This window comes from Haliotis asinina, chromosome 5 (genome assembly GCF_037392515.1).
Source record: "Haliotis asinina isolate JCU_RB_2024 chromosome 5, JCU_Hal_asi_v2, whole genome shotgun sequence".
Classification (NCBI taxonomy): Eukaryota; Metazoa; Mollusca; class Gastropoda; order Lepetellida; family Haliotidae; genus Haliotis; species Haliotis asinina.
Window position 1 is genome coordinate 52,633,014 of NC_090284.1, and position 20,017 is coordinate 52,653,030.

The 20,017-nt window shown below is 38.7% G+C and overlaps 1 protein-coding gene across 2 annotated transcripts in view; it reads right to left on the bottom strand.

Moving 5' to 3' along the window:
* Positions 1-20,017, bottom strand: part of LOC137284796 (uncharacterized) — a 106,575-nt gene that overhangs the window by 49,035 nt on the left and 37,523 nt on the right. For both annotated transcript variants that reach the window (XM_067816777.1, XM_067816778.1), the window contains exons 3-4: positions 17,654-17,719; positions 16,984-17,135 (exon numbers count right to left, since the gene is read on the bottom strand). In XM_067816777.1, coding sequence (XP_067672878.1) covers positions 16,984-17,135; positions 17,654-17,719 — 218 coding nt within the window. The remainder of the gene's footprint in view (positions 1-16,983; positions 17,136-17,653; positions 17,720-20,017) is intronic.

Consider the following 20,017-nt stretch of genomic DNA (forward strand, 5'->3'; position numbering starts at 1 on the left):
CTACTTCGAAACAGGATTATCCTTTCACAGTCCACTTGATAACACACCAGTAGATTGTCAGCCATCATGATCATCACACATTTCATACACATCATAAGCCCATATCTACACATTTCTGACAGCTTACTTAATATCCTAACAAGCACCTGCAGTGTAAATCTATCCCAGCTTAATATCTTTACTCTTCATGATAAACAAAGTCTTAGGTTTCTGTATATTAGATTTCCTGCCTCAAAGAGCCAAACTGACACGTTTCAGTAACATACACTAATTATGATATAATATTTTGGTTTTCAGGTATAAATGTAGTGGCCTTTCTCCATTGATTACTTAAAACAACATACGCTGATTACTTAAAATAACATATTAATGGGGAAGGGAACTACTGATGTAGACATTTAACACTTTTGTGAAATCCTAAACTTTCTTACTCATGGTACTGACCATGGACGTTCCATGTCTGGCAAATGTTTCAACAGCTCTAGGGGATTAATGTATTTTGTTATGATGTCGGTCTACATGCAGAAAGGAGGATTGATGGTGTGAGTAACAATTTATGATATTATGGTTCTAGGCGTTAACACAAAGCAATAATATTCCTGAAACGATCATATCACCTATCTATGTTTACAGTATTAATGTACAAATATAATATATAATACAAATATAAAATGAGTCCAAGTGATATGGGAGATTAGGAACCAGAAGCTGAGGAAACCTAGACTTGCTTCACTTGGAACATCAGCACTGGGCAGAAGGGAAATATTGTGGTTTAGAGACTGTGAGACAGACTAACACTTTACCCAGGGCTAATAACAGTCATATCACATCAATCAGTTTGAGGTACAGGGGGTGGTCAAAGTCTGAGACCAGTGACTGTCACTGTGGTTGCTGTTGACAACCAGGGGGTACTGGAGGTACGGACAGGAGGTAGTGGGTATCCTACACTATCAGAAGCCTCCAGTTGATCACAAGTACAGTTATCAGATCTGTGATTCCCCTGGGCCTACTTAGTGTTCTATCAGTAATCCATGACTGTCAGTTATGAGTCTGATACATCCCAAATTCAAAAATACCATCATTGTATTGGTTGCAACAGTTATCAAAACCATGAATCAGAATCACACAGGAAATAGATGCATAATAACTGGAGGAAACTAGAGCACACATTAACCTAGAAAATTCTAGGTGTCAATAACCCAACCATTAACCTTAACATTCAGTGTACATTGTTTTTGCCAATTCATATTTTTTTTGGTATTAAACTCTGTCACCACTGGTTACAGTTGTTACACATGCTAATAAGCCAACCCTCTGTCCAATTGATATGGTTTATGTGGCCAGGTGTTTGTAGCATTCCATAATATTATCACACTCTTCCTTTACACCGTAAATCACTCACACACAATATGTAATCTCAGTGAAGGTACAAGCTGGGTCTTTAGAACGACAAGTGCTGCATAATCATTGCCTGTCAGGGCTCACAAAACAGGTCAATTCGCTGAAACACGACTACAATACCTGCCTCACTTTATATACTGTTGCCTCTCCATTGATATGCCATAAATACAACGTTATTACATAACAGCTCTTGCCTGTAGATGTGGTTTATATAGAACCAGATTCAATATATCATGTTCACTGTGTGATATGTTAGAATATACACCATGCACCAGGGAATAAAGCAATCTGTGTGACTGACACATGTTATATTGTTGAGTTATGCATGACTAAATGTTCCCCAGCCAATCGTATCAAGGTATACACAATGTCCACTCCTGTCATATATAACAGCTGTATCAAATACACACTGTACAATGTTTTCTAGAAATTTGAAAATATGTTTTTCAAAAAAAAAGGCGTCAATATGTAAACAAAACTAAATAATTCAAAACTTAAATTTTCAAGTTCTGTTATCTTTTCCACAGTGAAGGATCTTCACACAGATTTTCTGTTCCAAAACATTTTTATTCATATTTTGAGCCTCTTTTAAACAGGCGACTTAATAAGGTGGTTATACTCTTGTATTCCCATCTAAAAAATATCACACATTTCTGTGCTAAATCCATTTCACTCTTTATGACAGGAACTGACTTCCCACAAAGACATGTGGGATCATAGTCTCCAACTCATGACCCTACAGGTAAATCAGGATGTTGAAGTACTTCAACTCAAAAGTTGTTTAAAAACAACCAATTCTTCAATGCTACAAAAGTTACTCTTCCATATCATTGTTTAAGGTAGTATGTATAAGAGGCAAGATGGTAAGTCAACTCACACAGTTTTATGGCTCTGACCCACAAAACATGTTTTTCTCCCCCATCCTCCAATGCTCCCCATTTCACTCTGACTCTAGTCCTGGCTGCCCCCTTCAGGGGTTATGCGGCAGTATCTCCCGACCCTGGTGTCAGATACTGGATAACTAGTCACTTGGAATATTGTAACCCAGGACTGGTGTAGATGCAGCAGCACTCTTGTTGATTAAGTACTCATTGCCACACAAGGACTCCATGGAGATAATTGTAGGTGCTTTGATGCATCTTATATCTTAATGGCTTCGATGGGAACTATCCAACTGGGATAATTATATAGATAGTGTACAGCTGCACTGAACTTCAGGACAATGTTGTCGTTGTGGTCGACATGACTGTTCTAGCATATGGTAATGTTGTCAATATAAACTAATTTTACAGATCAGAGACAGCATTTCAAAACTGAACTGTATTTGATTAAAGAATGGGTGAGTGGGTGCATTCATGGGAGGTTGAGTGAGTGAGTGAGTGAGTGAGTGAGTGAGTGAGTGAGTGAGTGAGTGAGTGAGTGAGTGAGTGAGTGAGTGAGTGAGTGAGTGAGTGAGTGAGATTATCCAAGTAGCATTCCTGCCATATCACAGAACAGGCCATTGTACATGATGTTGTTGTGGGAAATGCTTCAAGTTCAAATCACAAGTGATCAAAATTACTGCTAGTGCTAGGCTGATTCCACAGGGTTGGTCTGTCTAACCGTCCCTGAACCACACTATTTTCCCTACTGCCAAGCCTTCTCTATAATGCTAAAGCCTTAAATGAAGCAAGTCTAGACATCCCCCAGTTCTGGATCTCTGGTCACCATGGTGCTCCTTTCAATATATTTGGGTTTGTTTGCTACCATCAAAATTATATATATTCAGAGACTTTAATGAGTTAGTCTAATTCCATGAGTTGTAGTACAGCAGTTCACTGAACTACTAACTTTTATTAAGATTTATTCAAACAGCAACCAATTCTACAAACTGAAGGGGCCTGTATCAAGTTCAGACCACAAAGAAATGTGTCAGTTCTTGCTGGTATCTTTCACTAAAAAATAAACAAATTTATACCCATCCTCAAGGAAACCTATCAATCTTTAAAAAATAAAATATTATTCACGCCAAAGTTATCCATTGCACACTTCTTGTGCTGTGAGGAAAGTCTGATTTATGATATGTCTGCTGACTAATGCCACTACAGAAGAAACAGTGATTCAGTAGACAGCTTGGACCATCTGCCATGGGCATCAGCATAAACACAAGACACCACCACAGAAAGGTAATACATGAACCCTCAATAAAAACTTGCAAAACAATTATGAAAGGTTTGACACACTGCTAAAAATTCCTAATTGCAGTATCTTGTCATGAGAAAACCATAAAAAGTCAGACACTGAGTGCTACAGGCAGACTGTATATATCTGCAGAGAGCATCGAATGTCAGACAAGATCCTCCATATTGAGTGCCCCCTGTTCATTGATGATGGTTTGTTTCTACATGGATGCTGACTCGCGTTAACACAATCACTGGGTATTGCAAGTGCGTTTTTACATGTCGGCACATGACTCTGCACATATGATAGCAGCGATTTGTCAATGTCTATCATCATCTCTGTTACTTGCCATATTGTTTTGGTGTTGGATGTTCTCAAAATACAGCTCTGGTACTCAGCTTAACACGCTGTCATCATCATTAACATTCATCCTTCAGTAATGTCAGCATGTTCCTGGTCACACAACTGCAGTCTTCAGACATCTGACAGACATCTGACAGACATCTGATTCCTGCTGTCAGATTCAACTGCTGCATACAGCTGCATAAAAGGGAGAATGGATTTTACAATTTGGTAACTCCTGTCAGGGGTGAGTGGAGTGAATGAGTGAGTAAATGTTGCTTTATGCCGCATCGGCAATTTTGCAGCTTTTCTCACCTATAGGAAGAGTGAGTGAGTGAGACAGAGACAGAGGGAGAGAGAGAGAGAGAAAAAAGTGAGAGGGAGGCAGGGAGAGAGACTTTCAGGTTTGTTATTGGTAAAAATTTTTCCTGAATAAGGTTTTTTAACCAACTGATGTTTAACAATCCTACAATTTACGCAATGGCTGTCAAAGTCAATTTTCTTAAATCATGGAACTGTTGTTCCTTTGAAAAATTAAGAAAAGTGAAATAGATAAGGTGTTAATGTGTTGTTTTTGACAGTATATCAATATTTCAACGAAGGAAGTTTACAGGCTGCTGAAACAAGCTTGGTCTATAAATATGACTGTGGTTCCAGTAAATAAATCCATGGCAGTAAATGTCAACCGTTGACGGCTATTTATCTTCACAATGAATACAGATGACCTCAAATATTGAACCATCTACCAGGCCCAAAACCAACACATAGTATGCTTATGAAAGGGACTTTTGAAGCTGGGTTCACCAGGCTAGTATCCACTTGACAGATCACAAATGACCTGAATTGTATCCGCAACAAAACTGATTCACTCTCCATCAAGAACCACTATCACGTATGACAGTGAGCAGTGGGACGTGAAGGGAATGAAGTGAGCCAACACAGGTAAATCCCATCTGCATCAGGTGCCCTTATATACCAAGCTTCATCGTATCTCAATCATACCTCCCTGCTATGTGCTTTATGTTGCTTCTGGTTTTGCTTTGTCCTTTCGTTTTGTTTTTTTTTTTGCTTTGTACACCTTCAAGTCTATTCATAGACTGAGTATGGTACTTGCCGTGTAAAACATTGCAAACATTCACACACTCTGAGTAAAAGTATTAAGATCACATTGTTTTGTGAAAAGTATTCACATTACTTATAAGAATAAAATAAAACATGTTCAGGTAGAACATGCTCAACAACAGAACTTTGAAAACTTGGGAGCATCAAATGCTTACCTATCAGAACAAAGATAAGGGCAGCAATAGATGTGAAATTTGTTCTGTTCTAAAAACTTTGATACAAACGCGATCAGTTTCAGCAGTTATATTTACTGGTAAAGGAATATGTTCAAATGAACTGTTACCTGGATGGCAAATTATGGTCAGCACTAATGAATATATTGGTTACATTGAAAACATCTTACTTTTAGCACCCAAAATATCTAACATTTTAGAGATATAATGGTAGTATTCCCTTCAGAACACAGCTATACCTCAGTCTCCTGTTATTAGGTTGTAATGAGGCTGTCCACAAGGCAAGTCTAACCAATCTGTTGACCATAGAATCTCACACCAGTCCACTATGTGTTGAACAAGGCCTCACTTGTCCCCAGTACTGATGTACAAAGACCCAGCAACAATATGACTACATGAATCAATTGTGCCAAGTTAATAACATGGTTCATTCAGTAAACATTAACTTGAAATAAAATGTCAGAAGGTACTTATCCAGAGAATTATATAATACAGTCGAGTACCGATGTGGAATGAACAAACAAACAAATTGGTGATTGATACTGTGAACGACTCGCAGCCAACTTATAACTTCATCCATTAGGGAGCATTTTATGATCAGCATTGGTTGATAGGGACCTACCCTTGATCTCTAAGGGTACAGATTAAAATCATTAATAATTTTAGTAAAAGTTTCACAACTACTCCACAAAAATTTGACAGCAAAATTATGAGCAAATATTTACTGTTGAAGTCAATTCAGTTGAAAATTTCAATAATATTTTCTTATCAAATCTCATTTGATTATATCCTATTTCAATGTCTCAGGTCAGACAAAGGAGCAAAGATCGATAACATATGATTTACTTTCAAAACCACATTATCCTGTATATATTGCCTTCATGTTAACAACACAAAATCCTGGTGCCCCATGTGTGGGTTTAAATCCCCGGATCAATGTCTGCACCAGGGAATAACACAGACACATAAGACAGGTATTATCGGAGCAGCAATTGAAATTGATCACACATCCATACACACTTGACAATGCCCCTGACTCTATCATTACCACTCAAAACACTGCTTGCCCTAAAACTGACATTCCACCTCACACAAACACCCTATCAAATACACGAATGTCTCTAGCTGTTCCAAACCCCCATTCCACACTGATTACCCCATGCTTTAGATGCAGCTAAGATATCGGTTCAAAACACACACTGAGACCTTTTATTATGGAGAATATTAGAAGCAACGCTTTCAGGCATAAAAATTATCTGTGATGTTTAAGCAAGTATTGGAAAAAGTCCAGAATGTCACAAAGACCTTTCAGGGTGTTCCCTGTAGATAGGAGATACATCACAACGTAGTACTGTTTGGCACACATCACCAGACAAGTAGTTTACCAGCCCGGCCACAATGACAGTGTTTTATCCTTATATGCTTGAGTAGATTATTACCATGTAGTAATGAACCTATATCTCACACTTGCAAATTACCTTGTCTTGTATGAATGCATATGCTACACAAAAGAAGTTCAAATGCTATTCATATCACAACAGTTGATCCAGCATGACAGATATCCCTTCAATATGAATTAATAAAGTGATCCTTAGCTTCTTTCAGATTTTATATATAGTTAGGAGGCTTAAACCTGAAATGAATTCTGAACGTAATTGACGGACTCCTTCATTTAAATTCTGAAGAACTTTGTGTGATGTGGAAATGACATTTATTTGAATGTGCTTATCAGTGAAATATCTGGCCAAAAACCGAATTTTAACACAAAAATCTGAACACCATCACAAATATTGATTAGCAGCATTTTATGTTTTAAGATTAAACACAAATTCAATCCTGAAGCAGAATAAAAATGTGGTTTAAATATACTATCCAATATTTGTTAAAGTCCAAAATCGTCATCTTGCATGAAAGAATTGGTCCTTAGCAAATCTTGAGTGGTTTGTGTTTGTTGTCATGCAAGAACTGATCAGATGTTGTCAAGTTGGCAGTCAAATACAATGTGTCATTGACCCTGTTCTGTGAAGGTCAAATGTCTTTGAATGATTTTTTTTATTGTGTTTTAGCAAGACAGCCACAAACCAACTTTCATTCTTCTCAGATGATCCCGACTTGTTGCACATGCCTTGGTACAAACATCCATGTTTACCTGTGCCCACCTTGAAGCACATCATCCCACACTCAACTGCACGATTGTTAACCTGAAAGGACACCTTCATGCCTGCTAATTTACCTGCCTGCACATTTTAACGTCTGTTCATGGAGTCATAGACACACGTCAATGCTTGCCACAGTTGTTGTGCAAGATGCTGAGGTAGACTTGTGTAAATTTCACACCCTATGTTTAGCTACCATGACATTTCAGCATCAAAGTGTTGAAGTCAGCATGTACCTATAGCATCCTGTACATTGCAGTTCACACCACTATCCAGTACTGCAGGAAGCCAGCAGGAAGCCAGATTGTGGGGCATTCATGCAACCACAAGCAAAAGTGTACATGTCACAAAGTGTATTTGTCACAATGACTAGCAATTCTAAAGCAGTTCTTGCTGAGATAGAGTGACATGAAACATAATATCTCCACATCACTGGTCTTGTGTTTTTTGAGGTTCATTGACATCTGCTGTATAGCACTGCACACATGACACCATGCTTCCTCACATCCAAGTTGGGAAGATGCACAAATATGCCAACAGTATCTGTTACCTTTTCACAGCCTTCTCTTCAATGAGACCTTTCAAGTCAGTTTCACAGTGACAGAAGCTGGTTTTCTGAGTGCATAATGACATAACATACCTATCTGAGTTTCTCACACATGCTATGTTCCTTTGATCACATGCTTTTCATGATCAAAGACTAAAGGCTAAGAGCAAGGCAATGCAGAAGATGTTCATACTCCCGTACTGTGTTTCCTCCCATACTGTGTGTACCCTTCTCTGTTTCTGATGGCTGTGCACTTAAACATCTCACACTTCCTTCTCTGCATCTCCCATCCCCCACTTACAACCCAGTCTTCCTTTCTTCTGTACCTCTTATATCCCCACAACACAGCCTCCCTCATTTCTGTTCTTCTTGATCTGACCCCTAAAACATCAGCCTTCCTTCCCTCTATTAATGCACGGCCAAATAATTCAACTTTTACTCACTGACACTCAGTTATCCCCCAAATCTAGTCTCCTTTTCCTGTTCTGCCATCCAAAATAAAGTCTCCTTGATCTATTCCTGTTCCACCACACAATTCTGCCTCCTTTCCTACGTTCCTCCTGTATCCCTTAAATTTAGGATTCTTTTCCTGTTATTGTCCTGCTCTCCAAATTCCAGTCCCCTTCTATCTATTCCTGCTGTGACACACAATTCAATCTTGCATCAATCTATTCCTGATCTGCCACACAATTTAACCTCCCTTTAATCTATTCACCTATATCCTCAAAGGTTAGACTCCCATATCTGTTTCTGTACTTGCTTCAGCCTCCTCTGTCCCTCCCTATCCCCGACTGTTCAGTTGAAATTGCATTTATACATGCCTATACATGATACATTTAATGTCCATATTATGATAGGTCAAGTTCTTTGTCCCCTTAAACTCATTCACTTATGGCAGTTGAATATGTACTGAGTTCACTATGAGTTCGGTCATGTGTTGCACCTCATCCCTTGTCTTGCAGCCACAGGTTGTCTGAACTGCTACCTGTTGCACCAGGAGACACTGCACTCCACAGCTGTTGAACATGCAATCAATGCACGCTATCAAACTCACATTAACTTGTGAAAGCAATCACAGAGGCTCCAAACCACACCGACTACAGATAATGAGGCTCTCATTTAGATGCATGTTCACAGATAAAGCTGTAAAGGGAAACAACCTCTACTGTTTTATAATCTCTACAATTAACAAAAATGTGTTTATCACCACAATGGTGCAAAAAGTTTCAAAAGAAACTTTTGATTAAAGGTTATAATTTCTTGTGATCTTAACTGACAAGCTGACAAAACTGTGTGCATTGAATCTTTGTTTTTCAGCCTTAGTGCTAACAAGCTAATGTGACCAGCCTACTACTTGCAGCAAGTACTTTATCTTCAGTGATAACCATCATTACTCACACAGAGTGGAGGTAGATTTTAAAAATGTTACATCTTGTCCTACTAGGGAGAGCCAGTGCCAACTGCACAAACAACATGAATCACGAACAGGGAAGGAGAATACCATGGCTGTATGGCTATGAAAGCAGATGCCTGTCACTGCTAATGAGAGTGGAGATGAGGGCCTAACGAGACAGGAATGGAGCATCACAAAAAATGAAGGCGGTGATTCAGTTGGGGAAAGTGAAAAAAAAATTTTAATGGCATCAATTAGATTAAAATTAGCTTCAAGACAGATGTCCAGAACTATGACTAGAGTGAATGAGATAGGGTTAGGCCACACTCGGCAATACTGCAGCTACATGATGGCGGTCTGTAAATGATCGAGTCTAGACCAGACAATCCAGTGATCAACGGCATGAGCACCGATCTATGCCTATGGAATACAATAACATGTCAATAAAGTCAGCAAGTCAGACCACCCGTTAGTTGCCTCCTACAACAAGCATGGGCTGCTGAAGATCAGTTCTAACTTGGATCTTCACAGGCAATGTAATTAGAACCTCAAGAATAATGATAATAATAATCATCATCACAGCAAGCACATGATGATGGGGTTTTATTTTGATATGGAATCCTTAGAGGCATTCATGTCAGTCAATGTTTCTTTAATGCTGCTCTCAGCAATATTTCAGCTATATGCCAGCGGCCTGTAAGTACTTGAATCTGGGCCAGACAATACAGTGATCAACAACATGAGCATCAATCTACACAACTGGGATATGATGAAATGTGTCAACCAAGACAGGAAGTTTGAGCAAACAAAAAACCCTTTAGACACCTATAACGCCAACATGGGTTTCTGAAGGCCAATTCTAGCCTGGATCTTCATGGTTTTATGTCAGTCGTGAAATACTGTGTACCTTTCTGGTATCCAGAAAGAGAATCGGCCCAGGTCTTCTTCATGACGAGGAATGTTTTAACCAATAGACTACCCCAATACCTTATTACTAAATGACCCTTATGACATCCAATAAAAAAGATGAAATAAGTCATATACATGCCAAGTGAAATTAATCTCTGCTGATGGCTACCCTACCGCCCCTCCTGACTAGACACCCAGGGGTACAGTGCTGACTATTTCAAGTCCAATTAATGAGAAAACACACGAGTTTTTCAAGGTGAAGCCTGTGCAATGACTGCACTGTGTACTCTAGAACCAGTCACTGGAGTAATGGAATATCATGTGTGCCCTCTACATACGTCTACTCATAAACGCATTTTACTTTTCAGCGTCAGAACCTGGCTTGTTTGCTTTCCAAATGTACCAAGATGAGATTATTTCATCTGTAAACACTCAAAGAACAGTTGTGGAGCAAAAAGGAACTGAAGCGTCTAACAAAACTTATCTGATTTAATCAGTAACAGAAACAGCATGAAACACATGTGAATCTGCAATATTTTTTGTTTGTTTCTGCTTTCCTTCACCATCTAAAATAGCACACAGTCTGCACCATCAAAACCCCTGAGTCACAAAGCACTATGTAACACAATGAAATGAAACAGACTCCAGTGAAAACAATACAACATCAAGTACTAGGGCTCGTAAGAATGTAAGTCTACAATGTGGACTGTATGTAGGTAATCCCTACCAGCACGAAGAAGCCTCAGTGTGGATGACTCAACTCAACAAACTAGACACAAACAAAGCTGCCTTTAGACCCAAACAAAACACTGTCTTATGATGAAGGATGAAGTTAGTCATCGTGGTCTGACACGAATACATAGGAAGATGTCAAGGAAACTTAGAAGTAGGTCCATAAGGCTGAGACTGGATAAGTGTTAAAGCTGGGATTGGCATTGGGATTGGGTTTAGGTAATCGGTAAGGGTCAGGGGTAGGGGGTAAAATTGGAGGTAAAATTTCATTCAGATGGGTTTGGAAAGAGGGCAAGGATGACTACTGATATGAGTTTGCAAACAGGGAAGGGTTTGAGGCTTAAGCTGACTGTATTGAGATGGTTTTGGAAAGAGGGAAGGGTTTGAGGCTACAGATGACTGTATCGAGATGGATTTGGAAAGAGGGAAGGGTTTGAGGCTAAAGATGACTGTATCGAGATAGATTTGGAAAGAGGGAAGGGTTTGAGGCTAAAGCTGGCTGTATCGAGATGGATTTGGAAAGAGGAAAGGGTTTGAGGCCAAAGATGTTTGTACTAAGATGGGTTTGGAAAGAGGGAAAGGTTTGAGGCCAAAGCTAGCTGTATTGACATGGGTTTGGAAAGAGGAAAGGGTTTGGAAATTGAAAGGTGTTGGGAGAAAGACAAGAGGTGGCAACATGAATGTTCTGGGTGAGAGATGGAAGGAGTTTGAATGTCAGACAGAATTTAGATATGAGAAGGGGTTGGATACAGGGAGAGTGCTACACAAAGGATGGAAGAATCTGAGTGTGCAGTTGGAGATAGATGAAATTGTCAGGGAATTGAGTGAGTGAGAATGGTTTTACACCATTTTTAGAAAAAAAACAACAATATCTAGGATGGACACCCAAAATGGGTTTCACACATACCCCTGAGGAGAACTGAACCCGGGTCTTTGACATGATGAGCAAACACTTTAACTGTTAAGCCACCCCACCACCCCTTGTAATGTAGAAGGGGTGGGGAAGAAATTGAAGGGGATGGCTTTATGAAGGATGTATTCAGAGACAAGACATGGAATTGTGGATAGGGAATGGCTGAGACTCGGGGTAGAATAGTCCTTCTTTAACCCGTGCTTGCCATAAAAGGCAACTATGCTTATCATAAGAGGCGACTAAGGGGATAGGGTGGCCAGGCTTGGCTGACATGTCATCGATTCCCAATTGCACAGATCGATACTCTTGTTGTTGGTCACTGGATTGTCTGGTCCAGACTAGATTATTTACAGACCGCCGCCATATAGCTGGAATATTGATAAATGCGGTGTAAAACTAAATTCACTCATGGCCCTGACAGCTTCTTACTATATCTTCATCTATGTAATGTCCTACAGAAAAGCAGTTGTGCACCAACAGAAAGCATAACAATTATGTTACATGTCCCAAATACCCATCTATACTAGTCTCTGTCTCATGACAAGTACCACTGTTATATCAGTTGCCATTCCCCAGCTGGGATGTGGCATCATGTTCTGATTAAGTTGTCTTCCGCTGTGACATCAGCTGTTTGTGTCACTGCATTCTGTTTGTGCTGCTGTGTCTGGGAGCACAAACAATCCTTCCAAGTACAAATAGGACAAAAGGACAATAGTGTTATTTATCATGACTGACATACTCTGTACTGTTTGGCCTGTAATGTACAACAATGCACAGGATACACTCCAACCTCATTTCGCTATGTTGTTTTCTTCAGTAAAATGTATCACTGGTTACATATTCAAAATATTTGATATCATGACTCAATGATGTCAACATATCATATTTTTTTCCAGAGATTTGGAAGAGAAATTTGTACTATCAACATTCAAACCTGCTGTAAAGCCATTAGCTCCACCAAAGTAAACAACACCACAATAGCCACAACCTAACGACCCTCTGCTGAAAGAAAATGTGGTTTCAACAATGATAAAGTTTGAATTTTAAAAGCTGATAAAAATTCAACTGTCACTATGTCCCAAGTACTTTTTGCTAGTGGGGTGCGAAATGTTGATACAGAAAATCAACAGGGTAATGCATTCAACTTGGTTATCAGAGAAATAGATAAAAGCTCTCCCCTGCAGTGTTGGCCCCCACTAAAAACAGTTAGGGATTTTGTGGGAGATTTTGTACATCGGAGGCTGACCACAGGGCATATACAATGTGATCACAGTCAGGCTTTGAAGTGATCTCAACAGGAGGGTTTCCATCACTGACAAGCAAAGTGATAAAAGACTATCAGTCATGCATCACTAGACCTCACAAAATGTTTTCTTGTCAGCTGAAGTATTTCTGAATTTGAATTTGATTTATCGATAAGGTGTGTATGTGTATGAGGTGTAGGGTTGAGAAGGGGTGTGGGTGTAACTGCCTGTGTCAAACAGTACTTGACCTTACAGTATTTTCATGTCAACTGACTTCATTTGAATTTGAATAAGGTGCATGTGTGTAATAAATAGATATCAGGACTTAAAGTAAAACTGACCAAAATTTCCACCGTACAAGACCTTACTATCAAAACAAAACTTTAGACAGATAAAATCCAACTCCAACTAAAAACTATATCCATCTCAACAAAATCCTGCTTTCCACAATCATCCCTACTTCAGTACCTACCAAGCTCTAACCCCATAATTACACCTTACTCTCTCAATATTACCTACCAAAAATACAGCACTATTCCATATTTATTTTCTGTTTCCAGTTTCCTCTTGGAAACCAACAATGATGAACTAGTTTCTTTCATCCTTCAGAAGCTGACAATATTTAAAAAACCATGCGCAGATGCTAAAAAAAACCCCATAACTGATTTAAAAAAATTATTTGTTTGTTATTATGTTCCTGTCCATTGTTCACAGCAATATTCCAGTCACCTGACAATCCAGTGATAGACGTAATGAGTAACAATTCACGCCTTTACTAACCCTAACTACCCCGATCCATTATCGTCTGCTGGAGACCGACACTAAACCCACATCTCCACAGGCGACAGTTAATGTGATAATAATTTGACGAGAAAAATGATGGTGCATCCAGCTGATTTACAGTCTTAAACATGTCTACAGACGCAGTTTATGAAATCCACATCCAACTTTCCCATGCTCTGTGATCAAAAAAATTTCTAAAGCAACCTGGCCATGAACTCCAGCAGGTCCATTAAATACCTCCACCATGCATGACAGACACAAAGGTGTACGCCTCAACTTCTTTGGTCCTCAACTAAACACAAAATCAATTACACAGGGCACTGTTTCACAAAACTCTCGTAAGCCTAAGATCTCGTAACTTTTCTCGTAGCTTTTGTACCTGGCATACTGTAACATAGGAGGTGTAAATGCTACGAGGAAAGTTACGAGTTCTTAGGCTTACGAGCGTTTTGTGAAACGGGGCCCAGGCCATCAGAATAAAAATATTGCACCATGTTAATCAGAGAACATGTTCATTACAACACAATGCTATTATCAAGTTGTGAAAACAAAAGAAAACCAGTACTTCAGAAAATATGTTAAGCATTTTATCAAAGCTGATGTGTGACATGCATATGAACCCTAAAGTTTCAATTATACAGATTAGAATAAAACTATTGTTCAGGAGAATATAGTACGGCTAGATGACACTCTCATGTTCATTGTAACAAGACGTAAAATTCTGAAACCAAACAGTAATTATTAAAATATGTTTGGTATTTTATCCAAACTCATCTGACACAAAGATCTGTATGCTACAGTTCATGTTCATCTTCAGATTCTTAATTAACTGTTCATTCAGCCTGATCCGTGATAATTCTAATCTTGGTATCATTATCAATTTTAATGGTTAACTACTAATTATGGGATATTCATAAAGTGCACATATCCATGCTTGTTCAAGGCACTGGTATTTGTTTCCCTCCATCACTTGATATCAATCTCAACGTCATATTACCAATCCTAACTCCCTGGGGAGTATACAACTCTTGCTGCCACTAAACGTTCTCAATAAACTATGAAAACATACACCAGCAGAGTCAAAGAATGAGCCTGCTTTTATGCCACATTTGCAATATTACAGCAATATAATGATAGGGGGAACCAAAACTGGGCTTCATACATTGTACCCATGTAGAGAATAGAACCCAGGTCAACGATGAGCTAATGCTATAAAAACTAGGCTAATTCACTGCCTTCATGCTAGCAGAGAATGCAAAATGTAACTTTAGACATATAACTTTCTGCATTCACGACCATTTTAAGTCCAGGGTACAAAAGAGTTTTATTTTAAAGGGATACATATTTATTACATTTTTAGTTAAAAACAGAAAATGTCATTGCACCAAACACAAAAGCAAGCAGTTGACTGCGAAACCAACTTAAGTACATGGAGTCATGGCAAGGTGCAAGCGAACTCAGACCTCTGAATCATCACACACAATCATCAGCATCTCGGACTATCAAGATGCCTACAAACAGCCATTTTCGTAGTTTTCTTTCAGTAAAAGCAAAAGATAATCTACCTTCAAAAATGGGGGCTGAAAAAGCATGTGATAAAGATCGTGACTTGTGCCATATGGTAATACCTTTCTTCCCATCACTCTTGAGCAGCTCCAGTAAAGCAGATGATTACATCCCCATTTGTACTTTTGAAAAACAACCTTTGCATTTTCACAACGCCCAAACCTGCTCATAACAGTTTTATTGTATACATTCGTTCAGTGTTTAACCTTCCCAACTTCAAACGAAACGAATATCATTATTTCATATAAACACTTAAAGTTCCTCTCTGCCAAATTATATTTAATTTTTTATCATACGTTTTTGATAAAGTTTTTTTCAAACATGCAATCCAGCAACAAATTACACCATACAAATATTCTTTCTGACAAAGGAGCATTTGTTCTCATTAGTTTTATTACTGCATAAAAAATATAATATGAAAGCTCTATTCATTTTTTCACATAAAATTCAACATCACATGGCTGATTGTTTTGATGAAAGACCCCACAGTAAGTTGAACATAAACTTTTGAAGAAAGAAAAATAAAAGAAGCAGAATGATGAGTCAGCATTACAATCTACGATTGAGTTCTTTGTTACACCAAGAGAGAAAAAAGTTCCTGAAAAGAGATAAACTGGTTCCCTGACATCAGATACCCCTAATGCTGCACTGAGAAGTGTTTATGTTTTACAGACAGGAGCCAAGTCTTTGCAGAAGGGCAGAAGTGCCTAGATGCGTGAAATCCATCAACTTGATATGAGGTCATGTCTTCCTCTGTATAGTCTCTGTCATAACTAGCAGTCTAGACACCACCAGGCCTACTACAACCCTGTGGAGTCAGACAGCTTTACCAGTTATCATTGATATCTTGATTGCATGCATAGGACAGTGGTCATTCTTGCCATTAGGAGGTTTCGCTCACAAACCAATAATGAGACATACTTGGGTTTACCTTCACCTGGACTCAACTGACATTTTAGGGTTTTTTTCATGCATATTTCTTAATCTTCCAGTTCAGAATAGGTTTCCAGTATCTCATGTTTATTGATTAAAGTGATTAATATAAGGATCTGGCTGACTGTGTGCTCTTGATGTTAATCACTTATTTGTCTTGCCCAGAAATGATTTACCAGGCACCTTTTCTTGCCCCAAATCCATAGGGTTTCTAATGATGGCGATGAGAGGTATAATCCAAGAGTTCACAGATTACAAACTGCAAAACTGATGAACTGATCACACAACAGTCCATAAACAACTGAACAGACCAGTGCCTACCTACCACTGTCACATAGTATGTTAATACCTTAAAGGAACCTTACAGCAATCTGAAATGGGCTTCACACATTGTACCCATGTGGGGAACTGAACCCAGGTCTTCAGCGTGACGAGCCAATGTTTTAACCACTAATCTAACCCACTGCCCCAGAAATGGATGAGAAAGAGAGCATTCACACCAGACTTTGTCCATAATCGAGCACACCAGTGCAACATCCATGACAAAGAAAGAAGGGAATATTCCAACCAAACTGTCTGAAGGTTCATGTCAGAGACTGCATCACCTACCATTGTGACTCTTCTTTCGACTCTCCCTTGATGTAGATGGTCTTGTCCGGGGTCATGACAGACACAGAGTTGATGTGGCCAGTCACCTTCTCTGCTTCCTGGACATCGGAACACTTGTTCATGTCGATCGTGCCTTGTGGTACTGTGTCAGGCTGCAACATAACATCACATCACAATCCCTTCATCTTCAGACAAATATAATCAAAAAGTAACTAAAAGCCAGAAACACTTTCCAACATTCTCATGACAAAACTTGTATGTGGTTTGAATAATATCCACCTTTGCCATTCTAACAATAGGTGTGACATGCTCACATGAAACATTCACCTTGTGTATATACTTCTCAAGAGAGGCTAAGGAAGACTCAATTGTTTCACGGAACTACAGTCATTCTGTCACGTCTATAACAGTAATATGAATGAATCATGTTTTGACAGATGCAGGTATTTCCATGACAATAACTGTATGAAAGAACTAGATGTTCTTTTACACCTTTTGAGTTGTATATTTCTTTGGTTCAAAAATAAAATCATGGAAACAGTAATAACATTTTGTTAAGATGTCAAAAAATCAAGATGTTCATCAAAATGATACTTCCATAATGACATGGTATAAAATCATAAAAACATAAAAAACAGAGGAAACAAAAATAGTCTGCAACTGAACTTACATTATCGTCCACAGACCAAGTGAGTTCGGCATCATCATACAACACAAAGAATCTCCTCTGCCATCTCTGGAAAACATGGAAAATGAGTAAGGGTTATCATACACATCTATCTCACACATGGCATGTCTTGGACTCAACTCTTTAAGTGAAATAAGTGAGGTTAGTTTAATTAATCCACATGCAATATCTTTGTTAAAAGTAAAAAAAAAAACTTGAGCTATCTGGTGCAGGTCATCTTCACCAAAATGTTGTCTCTGAAAAGAAAAACAACATCATTCTACAGTGAAAACCCCCCGCCTTTTTAACTATTTTAATAAAATCTAATAAATAGGTTTCCCAGGGGGCAAAAATCTAGACTTGTGTGGGCTTGCAGTAAGAGGTAACTAACAGGCTCAGATGGTCAGGCTCAGTTACTTGACTGACACATGTCATCCTTTCCCAATTTCATAGATCACTGCTTATGCTGTTGATCAAGGGACTGTCTGGTCCAGACTCGCTTATTTACAGACCGCCAAAATATAGTTGGAATGTTGCGTAGTGCGGCGTAAAACTATACTCACCCACTCACTATTTGACATGTTACAACTTCGCTTGATACAACCGATCTACACAATTACAAGAAACAGGTCTTTCTTTTTTCGTGTCAAAACATAAAGGGCTAATAAACCTTTATCCTTGTTACATTTATTTTGGTTGACAAGGTGACACAAGATGAGCTGAAGGTTGATTCCACAATAACAGCTCAATTATTCACATATGGGGGAGGTGTGGAGGCCCAAAGGTTCAAGTGTATGCTCATCACATGGAAGATCAGGTATGATAGGTACATTGATAGGGTACAATGTGTGAAGCCCATTTCTGGGCTCATCCCACTATGATATTGCAAGAATATTGCAAAAACAGTGTGAAAACCATCTACTCCTGTGGCTTCTCCTTAAAGTATGAGGATCCACCATAGTTAATGGCCTCATTATTATTGCTGTCAAAATGAAGAACTTATCAATCAATCACAGATATCCATCAACGTTCTCAGCTTATTTGTATTGACATAACAAACATTCCATCACTGACCCAGCCAGAATATCCTTGGATGTTTTTGTTGAAATCTAAACAGGAATGTTTTGTTTCCAATGAGCACTTTCTTCCAGGATTTTCAAATCAAGACTTTTCTCCAAATGTCAGTTTCTACGCTCTCCATAGTGAAATGGCGACAACATTGGTAAAATGGTGCAAAACCCAACTCACTCACTCATTCACACCTACTCCTATGGTTTCATCTTATAGTAAAGGCATCAAAAGAAAGTAATGGCGTCATGAATACCTATTTATTAGAGTCAAACTGGAATAACTGTCAATCATTCACAGAAATCATCAAAGTCCTGAGATTATTTCGAAGTGCTGATATAACAAACATTTCAACCTCGACCCTGCCATAATATCCTTAGACATTTTTGTTGTAATTTACTCTTAAAGAATGTTTTGTTTCCAATGAGCACCTTCTTCCAGTACTCCAAATGGGGACAATCTTGCTCTGCAGACGTTTATGTTAATGCAAGGTTCTGTCTTCTCCTGAGGGGGAACTTGTCAAAACCATCATCAAGATTTTCTTAATGCACTATGTAGGGCTTAATCTGCCACATCACCCCAGACCATGGCAGTTATGATCAACAGCACATTGCACTGACAAGCAGGGGCTCCATGTGCAGTTGATGTAAGCCTTCAATAGCCCCTACACTGTTATCACTAGAAGAAATGGAGAGGATATCTTCAGCAGATAACGGCTGTGATCAGCTTGTAAAGTGTGATAACACATATAACTGATGACAAGGCATCTACATAAGAGACATGGCCAATTGAAAACTTAATCAGAATGACTTGTGTTGAGGATGAAAATCATTTATCATAAACAAGCCGGTTTGCCTTTTAACACTTTCAGGACCAAGCCGATTTAGAGTGAGTGGGCTTAGTTTGACACTACTTTTCACAACATTCCAACAATATCATGGCGGATGACACCAAAAATGGGCTTCACATGTTCTACCGTGTAGAGAATTGACCCCGCGTGTTTAGTACAACGAGAGAACACTTTAACCACAAAGCTACCCGACTGCTCTAAGCTGATTTTGAGGATATACACAATGAACTTTACATTTCAACGAAATACATGTAGCAGGAAGCACAAGATATAATGGTTGGGAAAAACTGCAAGAAAACAAATGAAATCAGTGTTAGCAAGTTCAGGAATTGGTTGGTTTCCAGATTATGTCAACCTTAGTCACTGTAGCAGAAGAGAGTCAGTCTGTTTTGAAAAATTCAATTATTATGTTTATGTCTGCTAAATCTATATTATTCAATATGTTACTA